The 27,914-nt window shown below is 41.9% G+C and overlaps 1 protein-coding gene and 1 long non-coding RNA gene across 2 annotated transcripts in view; one reads left to right on the top strand and one right to left on the bottom strand.

Moving 5' to 3' along the window:
• Nucleotides 1-8,563, bottom strand: part of LOC122889096 — a 64,829-nt gene extending 56,266 nt beyond the window's left edge. The window contains exons 1-2 of the long non-coding RNA XR_006380805.1: nt 8,507-8,563; nt 2,444-2,566 (exon numbers count right to left, since the gene is read on the bottom strand). This is a non-coding gene — a long non-coding RNA (uncharacterized LOC122889096). The remainder of the gene's footprint in view (nt 1-2,443; nt 2,567-8,506) is intronic.
• Nucleotides 1-24,893, top strand: part of LOC122919294 (regulator of G protein signaling 7 binding protein) — a 102,105-nt gene extending 77,212 nt beyond the window's left edge. The window contains exons 4-6 of the mRNA XM_044268235.1: nt 828-975; nt 7,224-7,294; nt 19,405-24,893. Of these exons, the coding sequence (XP_044124170.1) occupies nt 828-975; nt 7,224-7,294; nt 19,405-19,496 (311 nt within the window). The 3' untranslated portion in view covers nt 19,497-24,893. The remainder of the gene's footprint in view (nt 1-827; nt 976-7,223; nt 7,295-19,404) is intronic.
• Nucleotides 24,894-27,914: the final 3,021 nt, after the last annotated feature.

The raw sequence follows: 27,914 nt of genomic DNA, 5'->3' as shown, positions 1-27,914 counted from the left end.
CACTCCTAGTGGATTGGCCGTGCATTGCCATGGACGGCTACCCAGTAACTCCATGGCACTTTAGTTGATGGCACATTATGGTCTCAGCAGAGCAAGTCTGGATCTTGAGGCTGAACTTGAGGCTGTGAGGGAATACCCTCACAGAAGCATAAACTAGAAGCAGTTGGAAAGGCAAGGAAATGGAAGTCAAGTCCATAATCTTTCCCGTTTCCCACATACTAAAATAGTACTACTTTCCACATACTGGGTCCCAAAATGTATATTTGATTAAGAGATATGAATCCAAGACAGCCAAGGTCAGAATCAGAGAAAAGGGCCAGAGCTCCCATTCTTCCTGAGGGCTATCATCTGTTCCTGGCCATCTTAGTTGCCCTTGAATCCAAGAACCAAAAATCAATTTGATTTCACAGGCTGAAACCCCCCTCCCAAGCTGACCTGATCTACCTCACTAAGAATGGATTATAGAGGCCCCATATTCCATCAAAGACTGAACCCTTATTTTGCCTTGATCTTGTTGCACTGACCTCAAACTATCTTTTGCAGAATATTGTGAAACATGCTATACACACACACACACACACACACACACACACACACACGCAAGTACATGTATTTATATAGCCAGAGATAGAGATATCTATATTCATGTTATTCAGAAACTGAATTAGTATTATATTTAGAATTCAGAAAGTTATTAGGGTTAATGGAGCCTATAACTCAAAGCAGGTGATCCTTGCAGTGGTGTCTTGGCTACAGAATCTGAATTTATGATTTCTTTTCCTTTTCTCTTTACCAACATCCCCCTCTCCCAACTGCCCCCGACATAGGAAAGGAGCCTGGCGGGGGAACCAAGAGTTTGGATTGCAAAATTGAGGAGAGCACAGAAACACCTGCTCTAGAGGACTCCTCATCATCCCCTGTAGATATTCAGCAACATTCCTGGCAGGTTTCCACAGACATCGAGAACACTGAAAGGTAAGTGGGAAGTTACCCTAAATAGACTGCCAGTATTCTTCCAGCAAATACTCTTAGGGGCTAAAAAAGTTGAGATTTTTCTCTTTCAGATTCAGCTTTTGTCTTTCAGATTCAGATTTCAGAAATCTCAGAATATTGAGGTAAAAGAAGGTAAGGAGTCCAAACCCTGCAGCAGAATGCTAGCAGGATTTCCAGTAGTCACAGTCTCCCAGGCCTCTTTTTATACCACTGTACCACACTGTGTCTCCATGGAAATGAAAACAGTGTGCTTCCTTGGGAAGGGAGAAAGTTGAATCTCTATACCATCACATCTCACCCACTGGGTAGGGACCAAAATTTCCATTTGTTTAAAGGAGAAGAATCCAAAATCATGCAAAGATGTCACCAGCAGACTCTTGCATTTCAGGTGTATGGAATGGCCTGCTGAGCTGTTAGTCAGGGGCTAAGCATTCTGTCCAGTTGACAGCTTTTCACAGAGCTCCCTTCTCTTGCTTTCCCAGAATATAGCTGAATGCCTCCTTAATGGTCAAAGCCAGTTAACGCATTTGTCTTAACAAACAATAGCTCACTGATAGGGAGTTTCCTTCTAGAGAAGAAGAGATTCTACAGTGATTCAATTTCACTTGGGAAAAGGAAGGAATAATAATATAACAATATGTGCCACGGCTCATCTAGATGCAAAAAATGCCATTCTGGGAGGCAGGAGGATGAGGCCCCTGTTTACTGGCCTTCACAGTGATATCATGTCCTTTGCTACTAATGTCCCTAGAGCTGACACAAAGCAGTTGAATGAATACTGGGCAATTCCACTGAGTGCTTTGTGTGGAGCTGAATCACTGACAAGATAATGAACATTTTATTTTTTTATTTTTAGAAATGTAACACACAATGGCATTTATAGCCATTGTGGTTCTACTTTCATATTGTAATATAATTCTAAAGCTAATTACTGAATTTCTGTGTTTATAGAAAATTGAAACATGTGGTAATTATGTGCTATTAATAAAACTTGGATTTTGTATAAGCTTGGAAATCTAACAATTCAAACAATAAAGCTGTTTGGCATGGTCTGATACAGCTATAGACAAATGGTGAGGGAATGATTTATCTTAATTTATGAAATAGAAAATGCTTTGCTCTATTCCCAGGAAGAACTATCTGCCAGAGTGCCATGATTCAGGGTATAATCCATCAGCAAAGACATTTGCCCTTTCAGACACCTTGCACAGCAGCTGTATCTAAGCTTTTTGACCTTGTAAGAAGGTAAAAAAAACATAAAAATAAGAGAGGGTGCAGTTGGGTTCAAGATGGTGGCATAAGAAGATGGAACTCACTCCTTCCCATGGATCCAACAAATATACAATAATAATTTCCTCACAAAAAGACCAACAAATTGGATGAACAGAGCCTCCACAACAAAGGACAAAAAGGACAGCACTGATATGGGTAGGAGAGGCAAAGACCCTACCTTGCCAAATAAGACTCCACCATAAGTGTTGTGTTCCACAATGAGGCAGGGTCTCAAAATACAGAATTTTTTCCTAAGAAGTGAGGGGTCTGTGCTCCACGGCAGGCTTCTAACCCTTAGATCCTGCATGATAAAGGAAGAAGCAAAACTGTCACTATCGGCAGATGACATGATACCATACAGAGAAAATTCAAAAGACTCCAAAAAAACTGTTAGAACTAATGAATGAATTCAGTTAAGTGGCAGGATACAAAATCAACACACAGGAATCTATGGCATTTGTATATACGAATCACAAATTATCAGAAAGAGAAATTAAGAAAATAATTCCATTTAAATTGTGTCGAAAACCTAAGCATAAATTTAACCAAGGTGAAAGACCTACACACTGAAAACTGTAAGGCACCGATGAAAGAAAATGAAGATACAAATAAATGGAAAAAATATTCCATGACCACGGATTGCAAGAACAAAGTTAAAATGTCCATATTATCCAAAGCAATCTACAGATTCATTTCGATCCTTATGAGCATTCCAGTGAATTGTTTCTTTTTACATAACCAGAACAAATAATTCTAAAATTTGCATGGTACCACAAAAGATCTGCAGTAGCCAAATCACTGCTGAGAAAGAAGAACAAAGGTGAAGGTATCACAGTCCCTGGTTTCAAACTATGCTATAAAACACAGTAATCAAAACAGTATCATATTAGCCTAAATATCATATCAGTGATGAAAAATGGAGAGCGCAGAATTAAGCCCACACATATATGGGCAATTACTTTATGATAAAAGAGCCAAGAACATACAGTGGAGAAAAGGCATTCTCTTCAACAAATGAAGCTTAAAAGGGGCCCCTGAGTGGTTCAGTCCTTTAAGCGTCTGCTTTCAACTCCGGTCATGATCTGGGGGACCTGAGATTAAGCCCCACATAGGGCTTCGCTGCTCAGCAGGGAGTCTGCTTCTCCCTCTGCTCTTCCTCATGCTCACTTTCTCACTCGTTCGCTCTCATAAATAAATAAATAAATAAATGTTTTTTTATATGGAGCTGGAAAAACTATATATATATATTTTTTTTTAATGGAGCTGGAAAAACTAGACAGCTGCGTGCAAGAGAATAAAGTTTGACCACTATCTTACAAGATGCACAAAAATTAACTCAAAATGGATTAAAAACCTGAACGTAAGACTGAAACCATAAAATTCCTAGAAGAAAAAATAGGCAGTAAGCTCCTCAACATGAGACTCAGTGGTAATTTTTGTGGATCCGATTCCAAAGGCAAGGGAAACAGAAGCAAAAATAAACACATGGAATTACATCAAATTGAAAATCTTTTGCACAGTGACAGAAATGGTCATCAAAACAATAAGATGATCTACTGAATGGGAGATTTTTGTAAATCATATATCCATAAAAGGATTAGGATCCAAAATACATAAAGAACTCATACAACAAAGTAAAAGAAACAATCCAATTTAAAAATGATCAGACAGGGGCGCCTGGGTGGCTCAGTGGGTTAAGCCGCTGCCTTCGGCTCAGGTCATGATCTCAGGGTCCTGGGATCGAGTCCCGCATCGGGCTCTCTGCTCAGCGGGGAGCCTGCTTCCTCCTCTCTCTCCGCCTGCCTCTCTGCCTACTTGTAATCTCTCTCTGTCAAATAAATAAATAAAATCTTTAAAAAAAAAATGATCAGACAATCTGAATAGACATTTCTTCAAAGAAGACATCCAGATGGCCAACAGACACATAGGATGTTCAACATCACTAATCATCAGGAAAATGCAAATCAAAAGCACAATGAGGTATCACCTCCCACCAGTGAGAAGAGCTAGTACCAGAAAGACAAGAAATAACAAATGTTGGCGAGGATGTGGAAAGAAGGGATCTCTCATACCCAATTGATGGAAATGTAAATTGGTGCAGCCACTATGGAAAATAGTATGGATATTTCTTAAAAAAAAAAAAAAGAGAGAGAGAGAAAGAGAGAGAATAGGATTACCCTATGATCCAGCTATCCCACTTCTAGGTATTTATCCAAAGAAAACAAAAATGCTGACTCAAAAAGATATATCACCCCTCTGTTCATTGCTGCGTTATTTACAATAACTAAGAAATTGAAACAACCTAAATGTTCATCAGTGGATGAATGGAAAAAGAAGATGTGTGTGTGTGTGTGTGTGTGTGTGTGTACTATAATAGAATACTACCCAGCTTGCTATTGGCAACAATGTGGATAGACCGTGAAGGTATTATGCTAAGTGAAATAAGACACACAGGGAAAAACAAATACCGTATGATTCCACTCATCTGTGGAATCTACAAAGGAAAACAAAACAAAAACAAACTCATAGACACAAGAGAACAGGTAGATGATTACAGAGCAGAAGGGTGGGGGATGGAAGTGGTTGAAATGGTTGAAGGGGGTCAGTTATAGGGTCATAACCAGACTTGTAGTGGTGATCACTCTATAAGACACACAGATGGCAACTTACAATGTTGTACACCTGAAAGTTAAATAATGTTATGTACCAATTTTACCTCCATTTAAAAAAAAAAGAAAAAGAAGAAGAAGAGTATAGCCAAGTTTCGAAGTTCAGCCTTAAAGTCCAGATTCAGGTCAAAGGAAGTGGGAAGGACTAAGAAAAATAGGCACAAGAGACCTGGTCTGGGAAGGCACCTTCCTAAGTTCTCCCTCTCTCTTCCCTAAGAGATCAGTGTGTCTCAACCTGGGCTTGTACATTAAAATCACTAGGAGGGCTTTTTAAAAACATTGATTCCTGGGGCGCCTGGGTGGCTCAGTGGGTTAAAGCCTCTGCCTTCAGCTCAGGTCATGATCCCAGGGTCCTGGGATCGAGCCCCGCATCGGGCTCTCTGCTCGGCAGGGAGCCTGCTTTCCCCTCTCTCTCTGCCTGCCTCTCTGCTACTTGTAATCTCTGTCTGTCAAATAAATAAATAAAATCTTTAAAAAAAAAAAACAAAAAAAAAAAACCAAAACATTGATTCCTGAGCCCCATGCCCAGAAACCAGCTGTATCAGGTTCTCATGGGGTGGAATCTCGGCATATGGTGATTCTGTGTAGCCACCTGAGAAGTGGTGCTTTCTGGGGAGACCTTGCCTCTGTCTCACATACAGCGTTCCTTACCCGTTTGCACTATGTGCCCGCTCACCTCCCATCCCATCCACCCTTGAACATTTTATAGGAAATCAGAATGTGCCCCTTGCACTTCTGGATGTATGGGCCCTGACTTCCTTTTCCTCCCTCCCCCGCTTGCACCTTCTGTCTCTAAAAACTCCCTTTGGGACTTATCAGCATCAACGCCCCAACGACATATACTTAAGGAAGACTTCTGATTTTTTTTTTTTTTTTTTTTGTAGGTTTATTTCTACAGCTGAGCCACAGGGCTGCTTTTTTTCTCTCTTTCTAATCAGCTATTGCTGAGAAAGAGTTCCTTTTTACATGTTAGTCAATACTCGAGGAAAGACCCTATGGGGTCTCTGGCCTCCCCTAGGACAACTGGTCCTTAAACTATACTCAAAAGAACAGTTGTGTATGGAGAAATACACTGAGGCAGAGGCGCTGGCTGGCTCAGTTGGTAGAGAGTATTCAACTCTTCATCTCAGGGTTGTGAGTTCAAGCCCCACACTGGATGTGGAGCCTACTTAAAGAAAGAAACTGAGGGATTTCAAACCTAAAGTTAAATGGCGATTCTTTTTTCTTCATACAGCAAAAGGAAAATAAGTTAGTAGATAGAATTTCCTCAACTTTTGGACTATCCTCCCCCCAAAGCTTTCTTAAATTCTTAATACCCGCTGCTATTGTTTGCGTATTCTAGAGTTAACTAAAAGATGTATCTGATTTTTGCTCTTGTAAATGAAATCTGCCACTCCGTCCTGTGATTTCAAGAGCACTAACTCCAGGGGATGACCACCAGAACATGAGGAGAACTACTGCCCCAAGGATTTGAGAAGTCCAACTGATCACTGTCCCAAACTAGAAGCCCTCGGCATGGCTTCCTGCTCCACAGTTGGGGGATTTTATGATCACATATATTCTAAGATGAGAGAGTGGAGATGTTGGAGGGATGCAGCGGCTTACCAACATGGGAGGGGCTAGAAGAAGGTCCGTCTGTCCATCTGTCCCAGGAGCTCTCTTTCCCTTCTTCTCCCTCTCCACGCATGCCCTCCCCGCGCCCGCCATCATGAAGAGCTCTTCTCTGAAGGTTTTAGAACTCATCAGTTTCCCCTTATTCCAAGTCACTTTAATCAGTGCTGAGCCTTGTGAATCCCTAACACCTGTGTTATACTGACTTTCAATCGCAGTAATGAGGCAATAGCGAGTGAACCAATATAAAACCACGACAGCCATCAGACCTTAAAGCCTGAGAGCAACATCACCCAGCCTCCGCTTTGCCCAGAGCACCCCTGTTACCCTACTTGCATGTCCTTGACCTCCCTCTTACAAATCCGCAACACCGGCCTCATTATCAGAGACTCTTCTCTGACCTCAGCCAGGTCCAACCCAAGGCAGAGATGAGGGCTTCTTCGGCAGAATGCCCTGTGGAAATGTTTGCCAGAGTAGCTCCCATTCCTTCCAGAGCCAGCAGTCTCTGATTTTTTTCTTATAAAAGCAAAATAAATTCAATATTTGCCTACTGGAAACTAGAGCTAGTACAATTAAGCGCAGACTCTCGTCTCTCAATTGTCTCACAGAACAGACTGTTTGGGATTGCATTTCAAAAACTTACAGCTGATTTTTTTTTTCTTTTTGTCACTTTTACAGAGACATGCGAGAAATGAAAAACCTTTTAAGCAAACTCAGGGAAACTATGCCTTTACCATTGAAAAATCAAGGTAAGTCTTGTCATTTCTCTTTGAGGCAAAGGATGTTTGTAACATGATAACCTTGGGACATGTTTCTTGAGAAATTACAAATTTGTTTTACACAAACAATAGAAGGCACTGAGTGTACATTCCTCACTCTTTAAAAAGATACAATAATGAAAATGGAGCCTCTCAGGAGAACACAGTCATGCTCCACGGAGAGCCAAGATACACTCTGACCCTCAGAGGCCTCCTCCACTGGCCCTGTCAGTCAAGAGCATATATTCATTGACAAGCCCTGGAAAGCACTATCCCAGGTATGGCAAATACAAAACAACTGAAGACTTGGCCCTTGCCTTTAAGAAGCTGGACATTAAGGAGGGCACACATGGTAATGAGCACTGGGTATTATTTATAAGACTGAGGAATCACTGACCGCCCCCCCACCTCTGAAACCAGTAACACCTAATTAACTGAATTTAAATTACAAAAAAAAGCTTACAGCCTAGAGGAGGACACTTAAAGAAATTTCCAAAAGGAAGACACCTGGGTGGCTCAGTCCATTAAGCAACCCACTCTTGGTTTTGACTCAGGTCAAGATTTCAGGGTCATCAGTTGTGGAGCCCTGCCTCAGGCTCTGCACTCAGGATGGAGTCAGCTTGAAATTCTCTCTCCCTCTGCCCCTCATCCTCCCTCCAGTGCACTCTTTTTCTCTCTCAAATAAATAAAATCTTTTAAAATAAATAAATGAAAAAAGAAATTTCCAAAGAAACTCCTCTGCCATCTAGATGTTTAGTTATCTAAAAGAAGTAATAATAATTAACAAATTGAGACCTTACAGTGCGCCACTGGATTCTGCACCTAATTCCAATGTGTGGGAGAGTTTTCCCACAGTACCAGGCAATTCGTCGACAACAGCATGGTGTACTGCAATTCATCTGAATTCTGAGATGATCTGGTGGACAGCACCAGATCCCCTAAGGGCTACGAGACCGCCCTCCTCCACCACTTAAGATGTACAGGTTGGAAGTTCCAAGGATCCCCTGCATGAGTCTATTTAATTTGCTAGAGCAGCTCACAGAACTCAGAGAAGCATTTTACTTACTAGATCAGCAGTTATCACAAAAGGGTATAACTCAGGAACAGCCAAATGTCAGACCCAAGCATAGGGTTTGGGGAAGGACAAGCAGATTCCATCCCTTCCCCAGCGTGCGCTGCTTCATACATCACCTGTTCACCTACCCAGAGGCTCTCCCAAAATGTCCTTTGTTGGTTTTTATGGAGGCTTCATTACATAGGTGCGATTGATTAAATCACTGGCCATTGGAAATGGAACTCAATCTTCAGTTCCTCTCCAGTCCCGGGAGATTGGGGGGTGGGACTGAAAGTTCCAACCCTCTAATCACACTTTTGGTTCTCCTAGCAACCAGCCCCCAACCTTCAGCGGTTTTTGTGAAAGTAATCTCATTAACATAACAAAAGACTCCTCTATTGCTATCATCCCTGAGGAAATTCCAAGGGTTTTAGGAGCTTTGAGCCAGGAATGAGATGCAAGACCAAAGGCATGCCTTATTATAAGCCACAATGTCACAACCACTATCCTAAATACTTCACATGTGTTAACTGTATTAACTTATTTAATTCTTGGGGCGCCTGGGTGGCTCAGTGGGTTAAGCCGCTGCCTTCGGCTCAAGTCATGATCTCAGGGTCCTGGGATCCAGTCCCACTTCGGGATCTCTGCTTGGCGGGGAGCCTGCTTCCTCCTCTCTCTCTCTGCCTGCCTCTCTGCCTGCTTGTGATCTCGCTCTGTCAAATAAATAAATAAATAAAAATTTAAAAAAAAAAACAAAACATTTAATTCTAATAACAACTTCAAGGGAAAGGCTGTTGATGTTTCCCAACTGGCAGGAAACTGAGGCAAAGAGAGGTTAACTAACTCAGCCAAGGTCACACAGACTGTAAGTAGAAAGGCTGGGAAATGATCCCAGACAGTCTGTCCCCAGAGCTATTCTGTGGGACTATACGCTTAACATAGGAATGGAGAGGTATTTTCACTAGAATGTTAACTTCCTTGAGGGAAGGGCCTCTACACGCTTTTGTTAACGGTTAGCATATCTTCCGTATCTAGAGCCAACGCCTAAAACACAGCAGAACAACACAGTAAATGTTTGTGAAATCTGCGCGGGTCGTGGCTGCCCGCGGGGATCTGATACGTACCGAGGACTCCCCGCAGCACTTACACTGAGCATGCGCGGGACTTGGAGGCCGGGGGGTGGGGGGGTGGGGGGGGAGGTCTGATGATGCCTCTGAAGGACGACCCACAGCTCTTATACTGAGCATGCGCGGCTGGAGACGTCTGCGGAGGGGCGTCCGCTTCCGAGAGCGCTCCGTCGAGGGTGGGGAAAGTGGTTTTGGAGTCAGAAAGCGACTGTTCTGGCTTCCACTGAGCAAAGCCGAAGGAGGACAGGGTGCCGCCTGGCTCTGAGAGGACTTGGCAGCAGAGCTGGAGAGCAGAGCTGTTGGCTCGGGGAGCGGCGTGGCAGAAGGTGGAGAGGTGGAAGTGAGAACGCCAGATGAAGAGGCCGAGAAGTAGCGTGGCCTGAGCCGTGTGGGCTGGAGCAAGGTGTCAGGAAGGAAGACGCCGCGCGTGGGGCGTCCGTCACCTGCCGCGAAGCGCGCCCTGCAGGGCCTGGGATCAGACTGATGGGCCTGAGCCCTGCGCGTGGTGCTTGGAGACCTCGCGGCGGTGTCAGGAAGCAGATAGAGTGGAGTGAGGAGCGAGCCGTCCGGCCACAGCTTGGACGCTTGTTGCTAGAAGTACGCAGGGTGGTGGCGACTTGGGACTTGGGACGGAGGCGAGACGACCCATGGGTTCGAATGTTGGCTCTGCCACTTCACCAACTTGGTGCCCTGGAAGTCTGTTTAAGATCCACTGGTGTCAATGTCCTCCATTTCTGAAAAGGAGATAAGATCATTACTTACTTCGGCGGGCTGTTGGGGTCTAAACGAAGCACCGCAGGTCTTGTGTCTGCTCCCGACCTTGTAGAGGACAGACACTGGACAGATGCTTTATTGTGATAACTGTTGATGGTACTGGTATTTTCTTTCTTTCTTTCTTTCTTTATTTAACAGAGATCACAAGTAGACAGAGAGGCAGGCAGAGAGAGAGAGGAGGAAGCAGGCTCTCCGCTGAGCAGAGAGCCCGATGCGGGGCTTGATCCCAGGACCCTGAGACCATGACCCGAGCCGAAGGCAGAGGCTTTAACCCACTGAGCCACCCAGGCGCCCCACTGGTATTCTTTACCAGCCGGTCAGCCGGCCTAGCTCAGGAGAATGCCCCATCATCAACAGAACAGCCCGGGCTTCTGCTCATTAATCTGGAACCCGCAGTGCAGAACATTGGTCCCTGGGACTTTGGAGTTGGAGTTCATGTCTGAAGCTGTTCTTAGTTTCTTTGTGTGCTTGGCAAATCCCCCCATGGGCAGCGTGGGGCCCCCCTCCCTGTACCTCACTATCAGCTGCCCAAGAGGACATCTTGGGCACGCAGATTAAATGGCATGTGGGCCATGTAGTTTTTAGTATAAATCAAACCATCCCAAACATCCCCTCCACATTTCATGAAAATACATCCAACGATTCCCAAAACACGCATTAATGGAAAAACAGAAATTTCAGTTTATTTACTTGGGTCCTTTTTATAATCATGAAGAGTAGAAATATTTTGTGTGACTTTGTATTCCCTTTATAAACAGAAAAAAGAATTTTAAGTACAGTTTCAAAATATAATAGCAATAAATGAGCAATACTGTGAGTAAAAACATGAGTAAAAAGGGAATAATTCAAATAATTGATACTCAGGACTGAAACCCTAAATCTGTATAGAGGATGAAAAGGAAAAAGCTAGGAGATTCAAGGAGCTGTTCAGGAGGGAATGATGCAGTAGGATTTTGAATAATAAAGAAAAAATGACGTGAAGGCTTCCATTCAGGGAAATTTAGGTTTCTTCACTTAGGGGAAAAACAGGACCCTTGGCATGAGATGCCACATCTCTGTTTTTTGCAGGTTTTGTGGGGACTCATAGCATGATGTCACTATGAGCTGACCAGTGGAGACAGGGGAGTATGAATCTGAACCACAGGGTTTGAGAAAGACTGAGGGAAGGAGAGCAGGTCCCTTGGGTCCCTCTGGGAACATTTTTTTTTTTTTTAAGCAGATGTATATGGCAGCGTTTTAATGAACAAATCAGCCAGATGCCTCTGACTCTGTATACCAAGCTAGACCATAGGAGCCTTCCCATGACCTTCCTGGAAATCTTTTGCCACTGATCTGTTTAGTCTATGGGTAGGTGAACAGTATGGAGTGAAATGGGGAAAAATATATTCCAGTTCTTTTCTCTAGGACCTTATTGTCAAAACATCTTTGTAAGTGGATAAAAACCATTATAGAAAGCCATCTGGTTATTTTCTGGCTTCTTATTTCTTTTCTCTTTTTATTCCATTTACATGTGTGATTAAGGCAGAAAGAAAAAAAGGGGAAAGATACCATGCCTGGTTCCCTTTGTTCCTACCTCAAACCCTGACCATGTGACGATCCTGGCCGGCAGGCCCTTGGGGGAACATCCCTGGAAAGAAGGGCTCAGAACTGCTTTCTCCCAGTTCCACCCTTAGTCCTCACCTCAGAACCTTCCTTGTTCACCTTGTTCACCTTAGCATTGAAAGAGTCAGTCCTCTCTTCCCCCACCCTCCTACCACAATCAAAACTTGACAACAGTTTGTTGTGAAGTGATTTTCAGTGACAGATAAAGGAAGGTAGCCAAGAGCAGGAATTTTAATGGTTCGTGATTGCAGCCTCCTTACAGACAGCACCTTTTCTTTCCCATCCTTCCAGTGTGAGACTGGAGACAAAGAGAGGCACAAAAGAAAGGCGAGCTGCCCTCTTTCTGCAGAGCCCCACAGCAGGGTCCTGACCACGTCCAGTTCTCCTGGCTCTCAGCCCACTGTTCTTGCCATTGCTTCAGCGCCTCTCCTGTCCCACATTCTGGGTCACTGGCAGTGCTGTAGGGAGCTTCATTAATTATGATAGTCTTGCTGTGTCAAATGGATTACAAATGGAACCACCTGTGGAGAGCCTGCAAGGTTACTGACAAAGGCTAAAAGGAGACTGGAAAGTGAAGGGCAAGCATCTTCTAAATGTATGTTACAATCAAACAAAACAAGCTGGCAGAAATAAATTAAGCCCGAAAGACAGTTGCACCTTTTCCAGAATTCTGACTTAATGAATGCTGTGGGGTGTGTTTGTACGTTCACCTTTGCCTAGAATTTGGTTGTTGAGACCAGGCATTGGAATCAGTCTGAGGTGGATCCGTTGGGAATTGAATCTACTACTCTAGAATGGGTCCCTTCCTGGGGACAGTGCAACTCCAGACTCAGTTGCATCTAGGAACATTTCCCCCAGAGTCATACTCTCAGTCCACTCCAATCTGGAGCCCCCATATCCACTCTAGCTATGTCACACAGCAGTGTCTGACATCTGCCTGGAGAACATGAGGCAGTTATGGCACCTGGTAGCCTCAAGATGATCCTTTAGGTCCTCTCGCCTGGGCCTCCTAGAAAGACTTTGTATACTTCAGTCTGGTGTGACTCTGAATGTTACTCTGGGTAGTTTTTACTCCAGCTGCTCCATGTCCTTTGCAATCTCTGCAACTTTCCATCCAGGATTCAGTATACCATATGTATTTTCTCTCTCTCCTCCAATTAATTCACACATCACTGATCACACATCACTTTCCTAATGCATTACTCTGTGTTCAGCCCCTACTCACAAATGTTACCTTCCTACTCATCGTCTACTAGAGGAAGAACAGACGTTTTCTCCTAGCATCTGGCGTCTCTGCCATCATCTGTCATGTGATGGTAACCTAGAATGTGCCAAGTTCTGTGTCAGAGACTGGGAATATCTCTCCTTCTAGAGGTTCTCTATCTTAACAGAATAGACTGGAGGAGAATCACCTGGAATGAAAGGTCAAATGACAGGTTTCCCCTCTTAGAGATTGGGATAATGTTTTGGGGGTAGGGCATGTGAATTCTGGAAACTCTCTCTCTCTCTCTCTCTTTCTCTGTCACACACACACACAATGGGACAGACAAAGAAACTACTGCTTAGAATATAACGGTGCCATAATAGCTAGACTCAGGTCACTACAACGGTATATGGGAATCTCACCTAGCCTGCTGTGAGCTGTAAGGGGTTGGGGTGTGGGATGCAGGAGAGGGTTACTGGTATTGAGAATTGCTTTTTGTAAAGCGAGCTGAGATTTCTGAGGATGAATCAGAGTTAGCCAAAGAAAGAGATGGAAAAAAGAAAAAAGAGGTAGGGGGGAAGAGAATCTATGCAGAAGGTTCTGGATATTGAAGGTACACGAGGAGATGAAAGAATAGGGCTTTTTGATGAACTACAAGCACTTCATTAGTTGGGAAAGTGGTTAGAAAAGAGGCATGAAAGACTAGAAAAGTAGGAGGGTCTATATCATTAAGACCCCTATAATTCATGTTGAGAGGTTTGGACTTTATCCTGAAGCCACTGGAGAGATTAAATAAGGAAGTGGGTGCAATAATCCAAGTGAGAAATGCTTAAGATCTGACCGAAAGCCAGGGGGTCGGAGAAGAGGATATGAACAACTGGATGGGCTGCATATGAGAAAAGGCAGAATCAAGGATGAAAGCCAGGTTCTGACCTAGAAAGCAGGGTGAATGCTGGTTCTATTCACTAAGTCAGAGAGAACAGAGGAAGAGCAGTAGAGACAGAAGACGATTAAAGTTTTGGAGATGGAGGACCTCCAAGAGTGATGTTCAGTGGTGAATAGCAGATGTACCAATCTTATGCCAAGGTGAGACGTGTGAGCTCGGAGGCTAGAAATACACATTTAAGCATCATCGACATAATGGTAATTGAAGCCTTAAGAATGGCTGACTCCACCCCAGGAGTGTGTGCGTAGAGAAGAGCCCTGGGATAACACAGTTTAAGTTTCAAGGAGAAAGAACTGCAGTTTACGAAGGGCACTGAGAAGAAAATCAGAACATTATGAAATCAAAGGAAATTGCAAGCTAATCTTGGAGGGACTGGCATTTGTCTAAGAAGGGAGGACTTTTCTGGAAAAAGGAATGGTATGTGTAAAGCTGGAGAGGTAAGATAGGGCACAGTAATATTTAGGGAATTCTTTGTGTTTCTATTTTGTACTATTCCCTCCTTCATATACCTTTCAGTTCACCCTGAACTGTCCACCCTGAACAGACTGGACTGTTTACTTGGACCCAAATTCAAGTTGCCTCTGATCTCCATGACTGTTCTCTCCAACCCGAAAGCCCATCTCCACCTTCATCAAATGTACAAGTTCTCCTCACACCCAGCATGAATACCAAGACCTCCATGATTTTCCACAATTATCTTCTTCCTTCTCCACTTGGGAGTAATTCCCCCCTTTGGATTTCTCATAGCATTGTATCCGTATCTCTCTTATGGCATTTTCATGAAGCTTTGTAGTTACTCAAGCAAACATTCTTGAGATCAAGAACCCTCTTTGTATTAGGACCCATCTGATATAATCCCCACCCAATATGGAGCCTGCACTTAGCAGGCCTTTGATCAATGCAGGGCTTCTCAGAGTGGCCTCAGGACCAGCAACATCAGCATTTCTAAGAAATGGTAAGAACTCTAAATTCTCCAGCCCCACCCCAGACCTATTGATTCGGAAACTCTGGAGGGAGGGCCAGGGATCTGTAGTTGAAGATGCCTTCAGATGATACTTAGTGCAGCTTAACGTTTGAGAAGCACTGGGTTAGCTGAAAGTGTCCTTTTTTTTTTTTCTGGAATAAAAATTTGCAACTACAGTTACATTATGAGCACATCTCTAGATTCTATCTGAAAACAGAGCTTTCAAGTCAAATGCTCAGTGGATTATTTGAAAACTTGTTTTTATGTCCTTCTGTTTCTTAACATATCATCCATGTAAGAAATCTCATATCAGCAAAACAAATGTGAACAACAGAGAAATGGTATCATTGTGCCTTGGGGGATTCTGGTGTCCCTGGCTTTAGCAGTATCTAGGAATTAAGCTTCAAATAACCAAGATCTGAACTTGCTGATGGCTGAAGTGCCTATTCTCCTTTCCTTTCACTTTCTCCTCTGCTCTCCTCCCTCCCTTTCCCTTTCTCCACTTTTCATTTTCACATCTAAAACTGTCTCAGAGCATGCACTTTGGAGAAAAGATGCTATAAAATTCTCAAACATTCACAATAAAAATCAAAGGTTTCCCAGCAAGGTCAGGTGGATTAGCCCAGAGAGCTGAGAACGAGTCGGGAAAACATTCCATTTTGTCCACAGTCTTTTGGCAGCCTGTAACTTCAGAGACAGGATTTCAATCAATGTGAAAAGACATCTTTCCCTGGACTTGAATTCACTCCAAACCATTCCAGGCATACTTACTGCTGGTGAATTTCAGCATTTACTGCCGGTGTCAGCTTCCTAGGGTGTAGAAAGCTGCTCTGAATTCCTGCCAAGAATTTTTGAGCTTTGTATCACCTCAACCCTAGGTGATGATCAGACAAGCTCTGGGCTAGGCGAAGGTGTCACAATGCTCAACAGAGATGCCCCAAACCAGCAGCTGTCCTTAATAGGCAGCCAGTCCTTTGCTTAACATCTGAGCACCTTCTCATCAATTCTAACGCTTCTTATTCATGCGAATGCTGTGTGTTTGTGTGTGTGTATAGCACTCACAAGTGAACATATATGTGTGTATCTATCTAGCTATATATAGATAGGTAGATAGGAAAAGAAGACTGAGGAAGGAGAATTCAATAGCACAAAAGGTTTTTTGATTCACCGTAATGAGTGCACAGGTACAAAGGTCAGTTTTGATGCGAATCTCATAGTATCTGTGTATAATACCTGTTCTTTTCATACATAAAAAAGGGAACATGGGAGCAAACTTCCCGCCACAGCATACACCCACCAGAGCATACACATACACAGTTTCTTCATAAATTCAACCTGTAGTAGACATTTCCTCACGTAGTGGGAACAATACACACCAGCATTGCCTTTTTACAACACATAAATACCCATTCCATCACTCCCCAAAAGTGTTTGGAGAAAGGAAAGGATATATAGACATTCAGGAAATAGATCTGGTCCAAGTCTTAAATGGAAATAAAGAGATTTTTCTTCCCTATAAATATCTCCATAGTTTTGGTGATTCTGTTCAAGGAATCACTGAATTCCTGGGGAACTTGTGTTTCAGGAAGTATAGTCCGTATCCCAAGAGATACCAAAAGATGCAATTCTTTAGTTTTCAGAGTCTGCTGTAACTTTGCCATATCCATCTAGGTTAAGTCTGTTGACAGTCTGGTGGTTTAAAAAGTAAGGGTCCTAAAACTGATGAGAAAGTGAGTTATCATCTCTTTCTGTTCTGAATAGACCAGGATTCATCTCTGAGAGATTTCTCCTGAGAAATGAGGCTCACATATAGTGTTTGACTTTGCTTTCTGAGTCTTAACTGTTTGGGGCAAGCGTAAGTATAAAAGAGAGATGTCCTATTTTTTTTTTTTTAATTTTATTTATTTATTTGACAGAGAGAGATCACAAGTAGGCAGAGAGGCAGGCAGAGAGAGAGAGGAGGAAGCAGGCTCCCCGCTGAGCAGAGAGCCCGATGCGGGACTCGATCCCAGGATCCTGAGATCATGACCTGAGCCGAAGGCAGCGGCTTAAACCACTGAGCCACCCAGGCGCCCCTAGATGTCCTATTTTTAGTCTCAAAATGGTGACATCCAGAGTATAGTGAAATGTTTTTCACCACAGAGAGGACAACGAGCATCCTGTTTTTCTCCACACTTGCAGAATATGAATTTTTTTTATTAAATTTTTTTATTTTTTATAAACATATATTTTTATCCCCAGGGGTACAGGTCTGTGAATTGCCAGGTTTACACACTTTACAGCACTCACCAAAGCACATACCCTCCCCACTGTCCATAACCCCACCCCCCTTCTCCCAACCCCCTCCCCCCAGCAACCCTCAGTTTGTTTTGTGAGATTAAGAGTCACTTATGGTTTGTCTCCCTCCCAATCCCATCTTGTTTCATTTATTCTTCTCCTACCCACTTAAGCCCCCATGTTGCATCACCACTTCCTCATATCAGGGAGATCATATGATAGTTGTCTTTTTCCACTTGACTTATTTCGCTGAGCATGATACGCTCTAGTTCCAACCATGTTGTCGCAAATGGCAAGATTTCATTTCTTTTGGTGGCTGCATAGTATTCCATTGTGTATATATACCACCTCTTCTTTATCCATTCATCTGTTGATGGCAGAATATGAATCTTAAGAGAGAATATTAATCTGTGGAGACCGGGAGAGTGCACTGTGTTTGATTAATTTGATGTGCTCAGCTGGGGCGCCTGCTTTCTTCCCTGACTCTGACTTGCTACTCTGGTTCTATCTAAAAGTATAGCATAGGGCACCATTCCAAGCAACACTGTCAACTTGGTGAGTGAGGCTCATGTACAAATGAGTATGACACATGGCAGCCTTTGGGGAATGGGAGGAAAAGCCCAGATACTTGGATGACACAATCCACGTAAGAGGACTGGGAAGCCGGAACTTGTTATTGTTCTTGACAGTTTACCTGAAGGTCTAGGCTCAGTAATCAAGAAAACCGACCCTCAGCTACAAACTAGTTTTCTTGAAGTGGGACACATCTTTCCCTTTCTGCCCCCTTCATCCAATTCCTGATTCTGGGCTCTTTCCCAAGGTCCTGTATCTTCCAGGTTGGGATGGGGAAAGGAGGGAGCCCCTTGGCTCTGCTCTAGGCTGGCAAAAGCTTAGGTGCATAAGAGTTACCAGAGCCCACCAATCATTTTGTGGCGCCTCGCTCCATTCTGATCACATCCTAGTGCTCCCCTCACTGGCAATTTCCAGGTCATGTCTGTGTGGTCCCTCTCCAGCCTCTGGGACCAACCAGACTGCCAGTTCTGTTGCAACAGGCTATTTCGATCCAACCTCTCTTTTGGGCTGTACTATTTCTTTAAAACCCAGCTCCCTCAACTGAACTTGGCTTACTGGTTTATTTCCTCCTCTCCTTGTCATTGTGTTAAAAATTTCAACCAAAACTTATAAATTCAACAGCTGGAAACCTTCTTGGAATGCCCTTGTGTACAGAAAATCTATAGAAATCAGGGACACCTGGGTGGCTCAGTGGGTTAAGTGACTGCTTTCAGCTCAGGTCATGATCCTGGAGTCCCGGGATCGAGTCCCACATCAGGTTCCCTGCTTGGCAGGGAGTCTGCTTCTCCCTCTGACCCTCTCCCCTCTCATACTCTCTCTCTCTCAAGTGAATAAATAAAATCTTAAAAAAAAAAAAGAAAGAAAGAAATCAGTAGGCAAAAACTCAACAAGGAATAGTTGAGAAACTTCTTCCTGAGGCATAAATAGGTGAGTGGAAGCAAGATAATGGTCCTCTGTAAAGGAAAAGAGTTAATAAAAGCTGTACTTACTGAGCGCTTCCTCTATGCTAGGCACATAGGATACCGGCCAAGCTTCATGTTTTCATAGATAATTTCATACAATCTTCATCTAAGGTAAGTGGTATGAAAGCCTGTCTCACACATGGGAGAACGGAGACTTAGCAAGCTTCCAGTTACATGTTCAAAGTCACAGAGCTAGGAATTAGCCTAGGTGGGTTTAGAAAAGAGGCCAAACTTATCCCAAAGCAGGGGCTCTTTCTAAAACAGCGCCTCCAAGCGGCTTATATTTAATTCTAAGCCGTGATTCTCAACTGCAGGCTACAGTGCTGGTCCCATGCCCCACCCCCTTATACACACCCACCCCACCAACCACCACCACCAAAAAAGAACCTTTCGTTGCTATCTGGGGGACATTTTTGGTTGTCACACCTGAGTAAGTAGGGCCAGGGATGCTACTAAATGTTCCAGTGCTCAGGAGAGCCCCAACCAAATAATTATCTGGTCCAAAGTGCTGAAATCAAGAGACCTTGATTCAAAAGCTGGTCGATTTTAAAAGCCAATTCATCAAACCGAGGTTATTTTGTCTGTATTCACTCATATGTACATTCTGTCCCATCACAGATGACAGCAGCCTTCTAAATCTAACTCCCTACCCCCTGGTTAGAAGACGGAAGAGAAGGTTCTTTGGGCTGTGTTGTCTGGTGTCAAGCTAGACAACTCCTCCTGGAAATCCACCATTGCGAAGACCCGAAAATATCACAGAACCTGAGGACCTCCAGACCGCTGAACCACAATTATTGGTTTTTGACTATGTTTTCTATGCTTCCTTATTACTTTTATTCGCCTCCCCCTACCGGTTTAAATGATTTTACATTTGAAAGCAGCTGCTGTCAAGGGAAAAAAAGATTCAAAAAGCAGGCTGTTTTTAAAAGGATTTTTAAAGCTGACATTGTGCATGTCTGCTCCAAACCATACCATGACAGATGCAAGAATTATGGTTTTTAAATTATTTCAAGGTTTTTTTAAATGTATTATACAGAGAAAAATTATTTCATGTATAATAGTATATCTTTAGCTCTTGCTGTTCTCATGTGAACAATTTATCATATATGAGAGTCTTTAAACATAGAAATCTATCTAAAACTGCAAAACTGTGTTCAAAAATCCAATATATCAATATTATTAGGAATAATATTATAACCAAACATATACCACCTCACCTATTGCTTTGTCTGCACTCATTTACATTCAGTCTTCCATTCTGTCGGAATCCAAGAGCTTCTACATACAGATATCTTAATTTATAATGCAACAGAAACCATATATAAAACATATTTAAATTTTGTAAATACACAATAATCCTATTATCTTCGTACAATGCATATGGGCAACTAATTTCCTTTCGATCCAATGGTGTCTTTTTCAGCTTCTTGGAGAATGAGTAATCCAGTTAGAAAATGGTGTAGTAACATATACAATTACCCTCAAATGTAAAATTGAATATTATCACATTTTGTTCTAATCGAAATCTGAAGCATGATGTCTGCGCATCAGCATAGTGTTAAATCTTATAGGGCATGCTGGAATTAGCTCAGATCGTAAAAATATTTAACATTTTACGTTAATAAAATCTTTTTAGTTAAGCTAAGCTTGTCTCATTTTAGATGACTATGCAGATATGACTTTTCCGATGTGTACTTGGTGTCTTGTCTTATGCTTAGAATCTTGAAAGCAGGACACATTAAGCAATACTATATTTTAGAAAGGAGGAAGCCACACGCTTTGTTTTTCTGCTCACAGCTCTCTTACGATCTTCCTCACTAAACTTGTAACATGGTACAAATTGTGTTGTATTTTCCCCTGTTCTTCCTTGGCCCGTTACCTGAACAGGATTTCCTATGGGTTGAAAGATCAGGCCTTTGGACTTCTCTTCTTGCTTTTCAAAAATCTAAGGACTCCTCAAGACAGACAAGAGACACAAGTGTCTAATCCAATAAAAGGATGAGCTAGATGCCTATTGGTGGTTTATCCAAGATGCCTCTTTAATCCTAACCCTATACTTTCTCAGTACTTATGTGCACAGGCATTTAGATGTCCAATATTTTTGACCCAACAACTAAATACATTAAAGCTGTTAGCTTTAGTGAAGATGTTTATGAAAGGTGTTTATGAACTACTGAAATAATTATTGTATTAGATTGACCTATATGAAATTGCTGGTATTTGACTGTTTGACCTACAAAAATGGCAATTTCATATGGTTCAACCTAGTATCTGATGTTGTGGAGATTATACTTGGAATTCTCTTCTAGCTTTTGTGATGGAAAGCAAAAGGATTAGAGGGTTGGAAAAGATCTCAAAAGGCTATGCAGTCTCTTAGATCATACCAGCTGATTTTTGGCCTTATTCTTGGAGTCCAGAGTTCTGTTCCAATGAACTTGTAATTGACACATGGTTATAGGTATGCCTGACTTCATATAAAGAGGTATCTTTCTGAAAGTTATATGAAAAAATCACAACTTTCTAAATCAAATAAACAACTGTAAAACAGTTGTTGGAATATGCTCTTTAGAGACTCTTAGAATGAATACCCCCTTGCAAAGCAGGTAACCACTCCCAGATTTATCTGGTCTGCAAACCCTGGTTTCATAAATCAGGTCTGATTGAAGTTTAATATCTTTTTTGAATATGGTTCATTTTCATCCCATGTGGTCAATTCACTTAAGGTCCATTGTTTTAGAAATGATAAAGTAGCCCAGTTGGGCACGTTCTCAGCTTCCGTCTCTGCCCTCATGCACCTTTACACTATATTGAACCCTTAGCTTCAATCTCATTCCTATTAATTCATGCAAAGGTATTAACCGATAAATCCAGCCTTGGTGTTCAGCACGTTCCTCTAAATGCTTGACCTAAATCACTTCTGCTAGGTTAATTTGGGCTCACTCTCGCCTTAGTCTCGGTGTGAAAGGAACACTTACCTCCTGTGCCATTGTCCTTTGTACAACTGAAGACTGTTAATAAATTCAGGTCTCACCTCCAGGTCTGGGAGGGCTATGGTAGCTGTTCATGGAGATGGGAATTTGTCTAATTCCCCAGCTAGGCTTTCCATATCTGAGGTAAATAAATTCAGCCACCTTATCTTTTATGCATAGTGCCTGTTTCCCAGACTTTGATTGCTTTTATAGTTCATGTGGACACGCTCCAAGATTTATAGATCTTCTTTCACTAGCAGATTCTAAAACGAATTTCAGTGCTCCAAGTCGTGATGACCTGCACTGGCTCATAATGGCAATAGATAGCTCACCACCTCCCACTGGATACGCCAATGCCTCTCTTTAGGGGCTGACCCCACTCTCCTCTCACCTACCAAAGGACTTTCTCAGGTGTAGTCCATGAGATACAAGTCTACCATCTCGGCCTCCTGCTGGTAAATCGCTTCCAGATTAGCAATAACACTGAGCTGATCTCTAGGGGTAAGGAGAAAACACTGAACCCATTCCATTGCATGTCCTCACATGCTGAAACTGGAAAAGGATGTCAACTTTTTCCAGCACACCGTCACCCATTTTACCCCCCCCCCGCAATTTTAAAATCCCGTGTTGATTCATCATTTTCTTTTTTCCAGATTTCAGAAGCGATATATGTTCTTTGTGGGAAATCAGGAACATACCACCAAGTATAAAGAAAATAAAAACCACCTGAATCCCACCACAATCCTATTGTTAAGTCAGTCAGTGGCGGGGCCCAGAGGCACTTGTGGATAAGGTATGTGAGCAAATGCCCACAGGGCCGAGGTATCACTTTAAAATACCTGTCCCCTGATGTCTTGCACGCCTCCAGGAACAGATCGACTGCAAAATTCTGGCTGAGCCATTGTTCAAGGTACAAAGAAGACTTTAGAAGTAGCACAGCCCTGATGCCTCCTCTCATTAAAGCTCTTAGGGAAATTCTAAAACCCTGCCGGATGGTTTTGTTCTTCGGTGCTTCTCTAACGGTTGGCTACTTATTGTAGGGCAATACTGCCACCTACCGGATGCTGAGCTTTAGAATACGAAGGGAAAATAAATGCACAGAGTGTAAAGGCAGCTCACTTATTTTAGACAGCAAACAATGGGCCAGATTAACAATATCCCATATAGCATTCAGATTCTGGAAGTCTCAAAGTTGAAAGGATTAAGAATATCATCCAGACTCACTTCCCTTGCCACACGCATATACCTAAGCACTATCATTTCTTTGTGTTCTAGAACGTCACCAAATGCAAAATGCTCAGCTTTCAGATGACTATAGAGAGGATGAGGAAAATTAGTGATGCTATTGGCCTGTAATAAATCATTATAATTAAATATAAAGATCAGAAATAAACCCAAGAACACAGAAGCATTGAGTGCGTTATAAAGATGGTGTTTCCAATCAGTGGGAAAAGTTTGGATTACTTAACAATAGGGATGATTGGTTGGCTAATTATTGGGGGAAATACTAGATCTATACCTCATAACTTCCATCAGAATAAATTCTAGGTGAAGTTAAGATTTAGACGTTAAAACACATAAGCACATAAAAGGACCAGCAGGCAATATTGACAAATATTTACATAATTTTACTACGAAAAAAAAAAAAGCCTTTCTAAGCAGGACAACAAAGGAAGAAACCAAAAAGAAAACGATGGATAGATTTGACCAATTAAAAATACAGAACCCTTATACAGTAAAAAATAACAAATCAAATTGAGAGAAAACAAAATTTGAAATATACGCAACAAAGAGCATAGATCTCTAATACGTATCGAGACCCCATTGCCCTTGGAAAGTTTCTATGATCTACAATCTGCCCAACCAAGTGTTCCCATTTCATTGTTTCCTCATTGCACTTTTAAAATTATTGCTTGTTTGTCTGTTTCTCTTCACTAAACTGGAAGTTCAAGAAAGCAGCAACTATGTCTATTTCGCTTACTGTTATATCCTCAATACTTAACACAGTGCTAGACACAAAGCAAATACTGAAAACATATTTATTGTGTGAGTGGATAATGAATGCATGAATAAGTAACATTTTGTGATCAAAAAGAATCAAGCTTTTGAGTAGAAAATTGAGCCAAGGACACAAACCGTCAGTGTACCATAAATTAAAGTAATGAACTAATAATAAATATGAAAATTTAACTAGTAATTAAAAGTACAAATTCTTACAATATATTCTTTTTTATGTATCAGAAAGACAAAGGGTATAAAGAACTATAGTTCCCAGGGACAACAAGGAAGTATGGAAATGAACATTTTCTCACAGAGTCAACAAGGGTGTAAATTGATCTGATCTTTCTGGAAAATATTTTGGCAATATATTTTTGTGTATGCCAAATACTTCCACTTTAGGGAAATTCTCCTCAAAAAAAGCCAAGAAAAATGAACTAAGGTACATTCATGCATTATTCAAAAAAATATATTTAAAAAGGATGTTTATAGGAGCATTATTTGGAAGAATGGAAAAAATATAAGTAAGCCTACAATATAGGGTTGATTAAATAGGGTATATTCTTTCAATGGAATACTGCCCACCAATTAAGAGTAAGCACTAGATGTATATTGTTAAATGGAAAAGGAAGTTACAGAAGACTATAGTATGTTTCCATTTTAAAAGTATACATATACATGTGTGCATTACAGCATCTGAAAGGATATTTGCTAAAATGTTAACAGCATCTATCTCTGGGAGGTGAGATTTGGAGCAACTATATTTTCTTTTTGCATATCTGTAATTTCTGGTTTTTCCACAATGAGCATGTAGTATCTGTATAATTTTTTCAGGGAATAAACAACAATGTTCACGATATATCTTAAATGAAAAAAAAAACACGTTATAAAACAGTATGTATAGTATGACACAATATTTGTAAAAAAGAAAATTATATATAAATATTATCTATGTATGTATATATATGCATAAGAAGCTAGAAGGACATACACTAAAATGTTAATAGTAGTTATTTATGGGTAGTGGGATTATGGGTGATTATTTTTTCTTTTTGCTTTTCTGTGTTTTCTAATTTTTCTACAATGAATATGTAACCCTTGTGTAATAAAAACTAATAATAAAAGTTTAAAAAAATGAAAGAGTGAGACATTGTGACCCCACTTGCTCTCATCCTCCCCACCAACCCCTGGACTGACTCCTCATTGTCACTGTGTGGGCAGTGGGAGCATGGAGAGGAAACACCAGGGCACCATAACCTTGGGAAGACAGAATAGTGAGCCAAAAAAGAGGGGAATGGGGATGGGGGGGAAGAAAGGAAGAGAGAAAGAACGAATTAAGTGAAAGTAAAGTCAGTAGTGGACGGATTAAAGCAGGCTTTGGAAACATTTTCTCTGACAATAGCAGTGCGTATCGAAATTTAATCAGTTTTCCTGATTAAAAAATAAATAAAAATAAAAACAAAACCAAAAAACACTGAGTTAAATAAATTTGTTTTCTAATCAAAGGAATTCTATACATGTCTGGAGAGACATCCAGGAATTCTGTTCTGACAGGAAGGTATCCTGAAGTTTTTCAAGGAGACAAACTGTGGCAGTCCGGTTGGTTGTCGAGGGCTATACAGTAGAGCCTGGAGGTACACAGGCTTTTGTCTGAATCTCAGATGTGCCACAACCAAGGATTCAACGATGGCTAGCAATTCCCATATCCGTTCTCTCCTTCCTCCCTATAGAAACAGAGACCCCAAATCTTGGCAAGATGCTGGCCACCTAAATTAAAGACTCCATTCTGGGACGCCTGGGTGGCTCAGTTGGTTGGACGACTGCCTTCGGCTCAGGGCGTGATCCTGGAGTCCCGGGATCGAGTCCCACATCAGGCTCCCAGCTCCATGGGGAGTCTGCTTCGCTCTCTGACCTTCTCCTCGCTCGTGCTCTCTCTCACTGTCTCTCTCTCTCAAATGAATGAATAAAAAAAAAATCTTTAAAAAAATAAAAATAAAAATAAAGACTCCATTCTGCCAGGCTCTCTTGGTTTGATGTGGCTATGTAAGTGAATTATGTAAGTGAATTTTGGCCAATAGGATACAAGTAGAATTGTGTAATTTCCAAGTAACATCCCTAAAATAAGAGGCATGCATTTCCATGCTCACCCTCCCATCCCACTAAGCTGCAATCGGAACACGTGAGTGGGAGCTGGAACCAGAGGCTTGGACCCACTAATGGACACCACATAAAGACAGCAAAGCGCAGTAGCAGACCTGAATCACCCATCTCCATACTGTTATCTGGTTAATTAATTAAAAACTTCTATTTTATTTAAGGCACTCATAATGAGAATCTTAGTTCAGGAGAAACTTCCCACTAAATTAATTAACTTCTATAAGCCTCAGTTTCCTTAGTTAAGTGAGATGATAATGTTACTATCACAAAAGGGTCAACCAAATAACTATTCACTGTTCACTTGCTTGCCTAGATCCAAAGTTCTTCCATGAGAAAAAAAATCCAACAAAGGAAACACTGCATGATACTGAGAGTTGCAGGGCAGGGCACGAAGAGGACTCTTTCAAATAAAGTCTTTTTAAATCAAATGGTCAACTGATTTCCATATGGAAAACATTGAAACTTCACCTTTACCTCATTCTAAGTTGACTACTGATCTAGAGATGAAAGGAAAGCAATAAAGCTTCCAGAAGATCATACAAAAAAATATCTCATGCCCACAGAGTGGTGGGATAATTCTTCACAGGACACAAACCACTTCAGAAAACACTCAGACATTATCTACTACTGCGGATCTGATGTGCATCTTGTGACCCCATACTTTCCTAGGTAGAAACGCGACAGATATGTATGTGTACATTCAACGACAGGTTAAAAAAATACCCATGGGGACATTATTTGTAATAACCCAAACCCACTAACAATTCAGAGCTCCATCTATAGGAGAACAGAGGAGTAAATTGTGTTAGATTGAGAACACCAACTACTACAGAGCAGCGGAAAAGAAATGAACTCCATTACAGCTATATATAACCAGATGAAAGAACAAAACCATTATACTGTTGAATGAATAAAAACTAGGTGTTCAAAAAAAAAGCACATATTGCCATTAGCAACCAACATTTATAGCAAGCGAGAGGATTCTGTGGCTCAGTTGCACACACCTGGGCATGTACCACAGCGCCCCCTACAGTTCACCCCTGGCACTGCTCAGACCCACCCACCACATTGATTTACTCCACCCAGGTATAGCTTCTTCTGGATTCTGTTATCGCAGGTCACTATACAAAAAGAGGGACAGTGGGATGAACCATAGCTTCCTCTTAATCCATGCTAGATTCCCTTTATCCTAGCACTTCTGAGATGCCTGATAAAATGATCCAGACCCTGACCTCCAACTGGCCTGAGACCCTAGTTATCCTGCCCTTAGTACAATGTAGTTGCTATCCTTGTCCATTTACAGTTAAACCTGGGCATACCAAGATGTGACCCGGTGGGTCATAAGAGTGCCAAACATACTCCTCTGTGCTCTCATCATGTTGCAATACTCTCCCTGCTATTGATGATCAGAGCCAATAACCTGTCGGAATGGTCACTCTTTTATTTGCCTATGAATTTTCTGGCCTTAGGAACCTTAAGTCACCATGTAGCAATGGTAGCTTAAAACTTAGTGTGACTCTTTATTTTCTCCCTCTACAACTCAGGACCTCTAGATATACAGATTCTGGACCCCCAGATAGACAGCTCAAATTCTTCAGTGGATCCTACTCCTACTCTTACCCCTTGGTTTTTGGACCCATGAGTGTAGAGCCATACAATGACCACAAACTGATGGAAGGAGTGGACTGCATCCCATCGGTTGCCCAGTCCCAAGGCTATAAGGCATCCTCGCCTTTAAGAGGTTGCGTCACCACTCCACGAGGACAGCAGTTTCTGCTCAGTGGGTATGTGTAGGAACAGCGGGTCCCACAGTCATGTCTTCACTGATGCTTGGCTAAAAAATAGTGCCCTTGGTCTTAGGCAATGTTATAGAGCATCCCATGCTGGTAGACCAGACACTTAGCGAATCAATGAATACTGGGGCTGCCTGAAGCACCACTGGCAATAATGGCAAACTCCTATCCAGAAAGTAGGTAAATTCTAGTCGGGATGGATGCGGTCTCC

The sequence above is a fragment of the Neovison vison genome, chromosome 1 (assembly GCF_020171115.1).
Source record: "Neovison vison isolate M4711 chromosome 1, ASM_NN_V1, whole genome shotgun sequence".
NCBI lineage: Eukaryota > Metazoa > Chordata > Mammalia > Carnivora > Mustelidae > Neogale > Neogale vison.
This window is presented reverse-complemented; position numbering and strand designations above follow the sequence as displayed.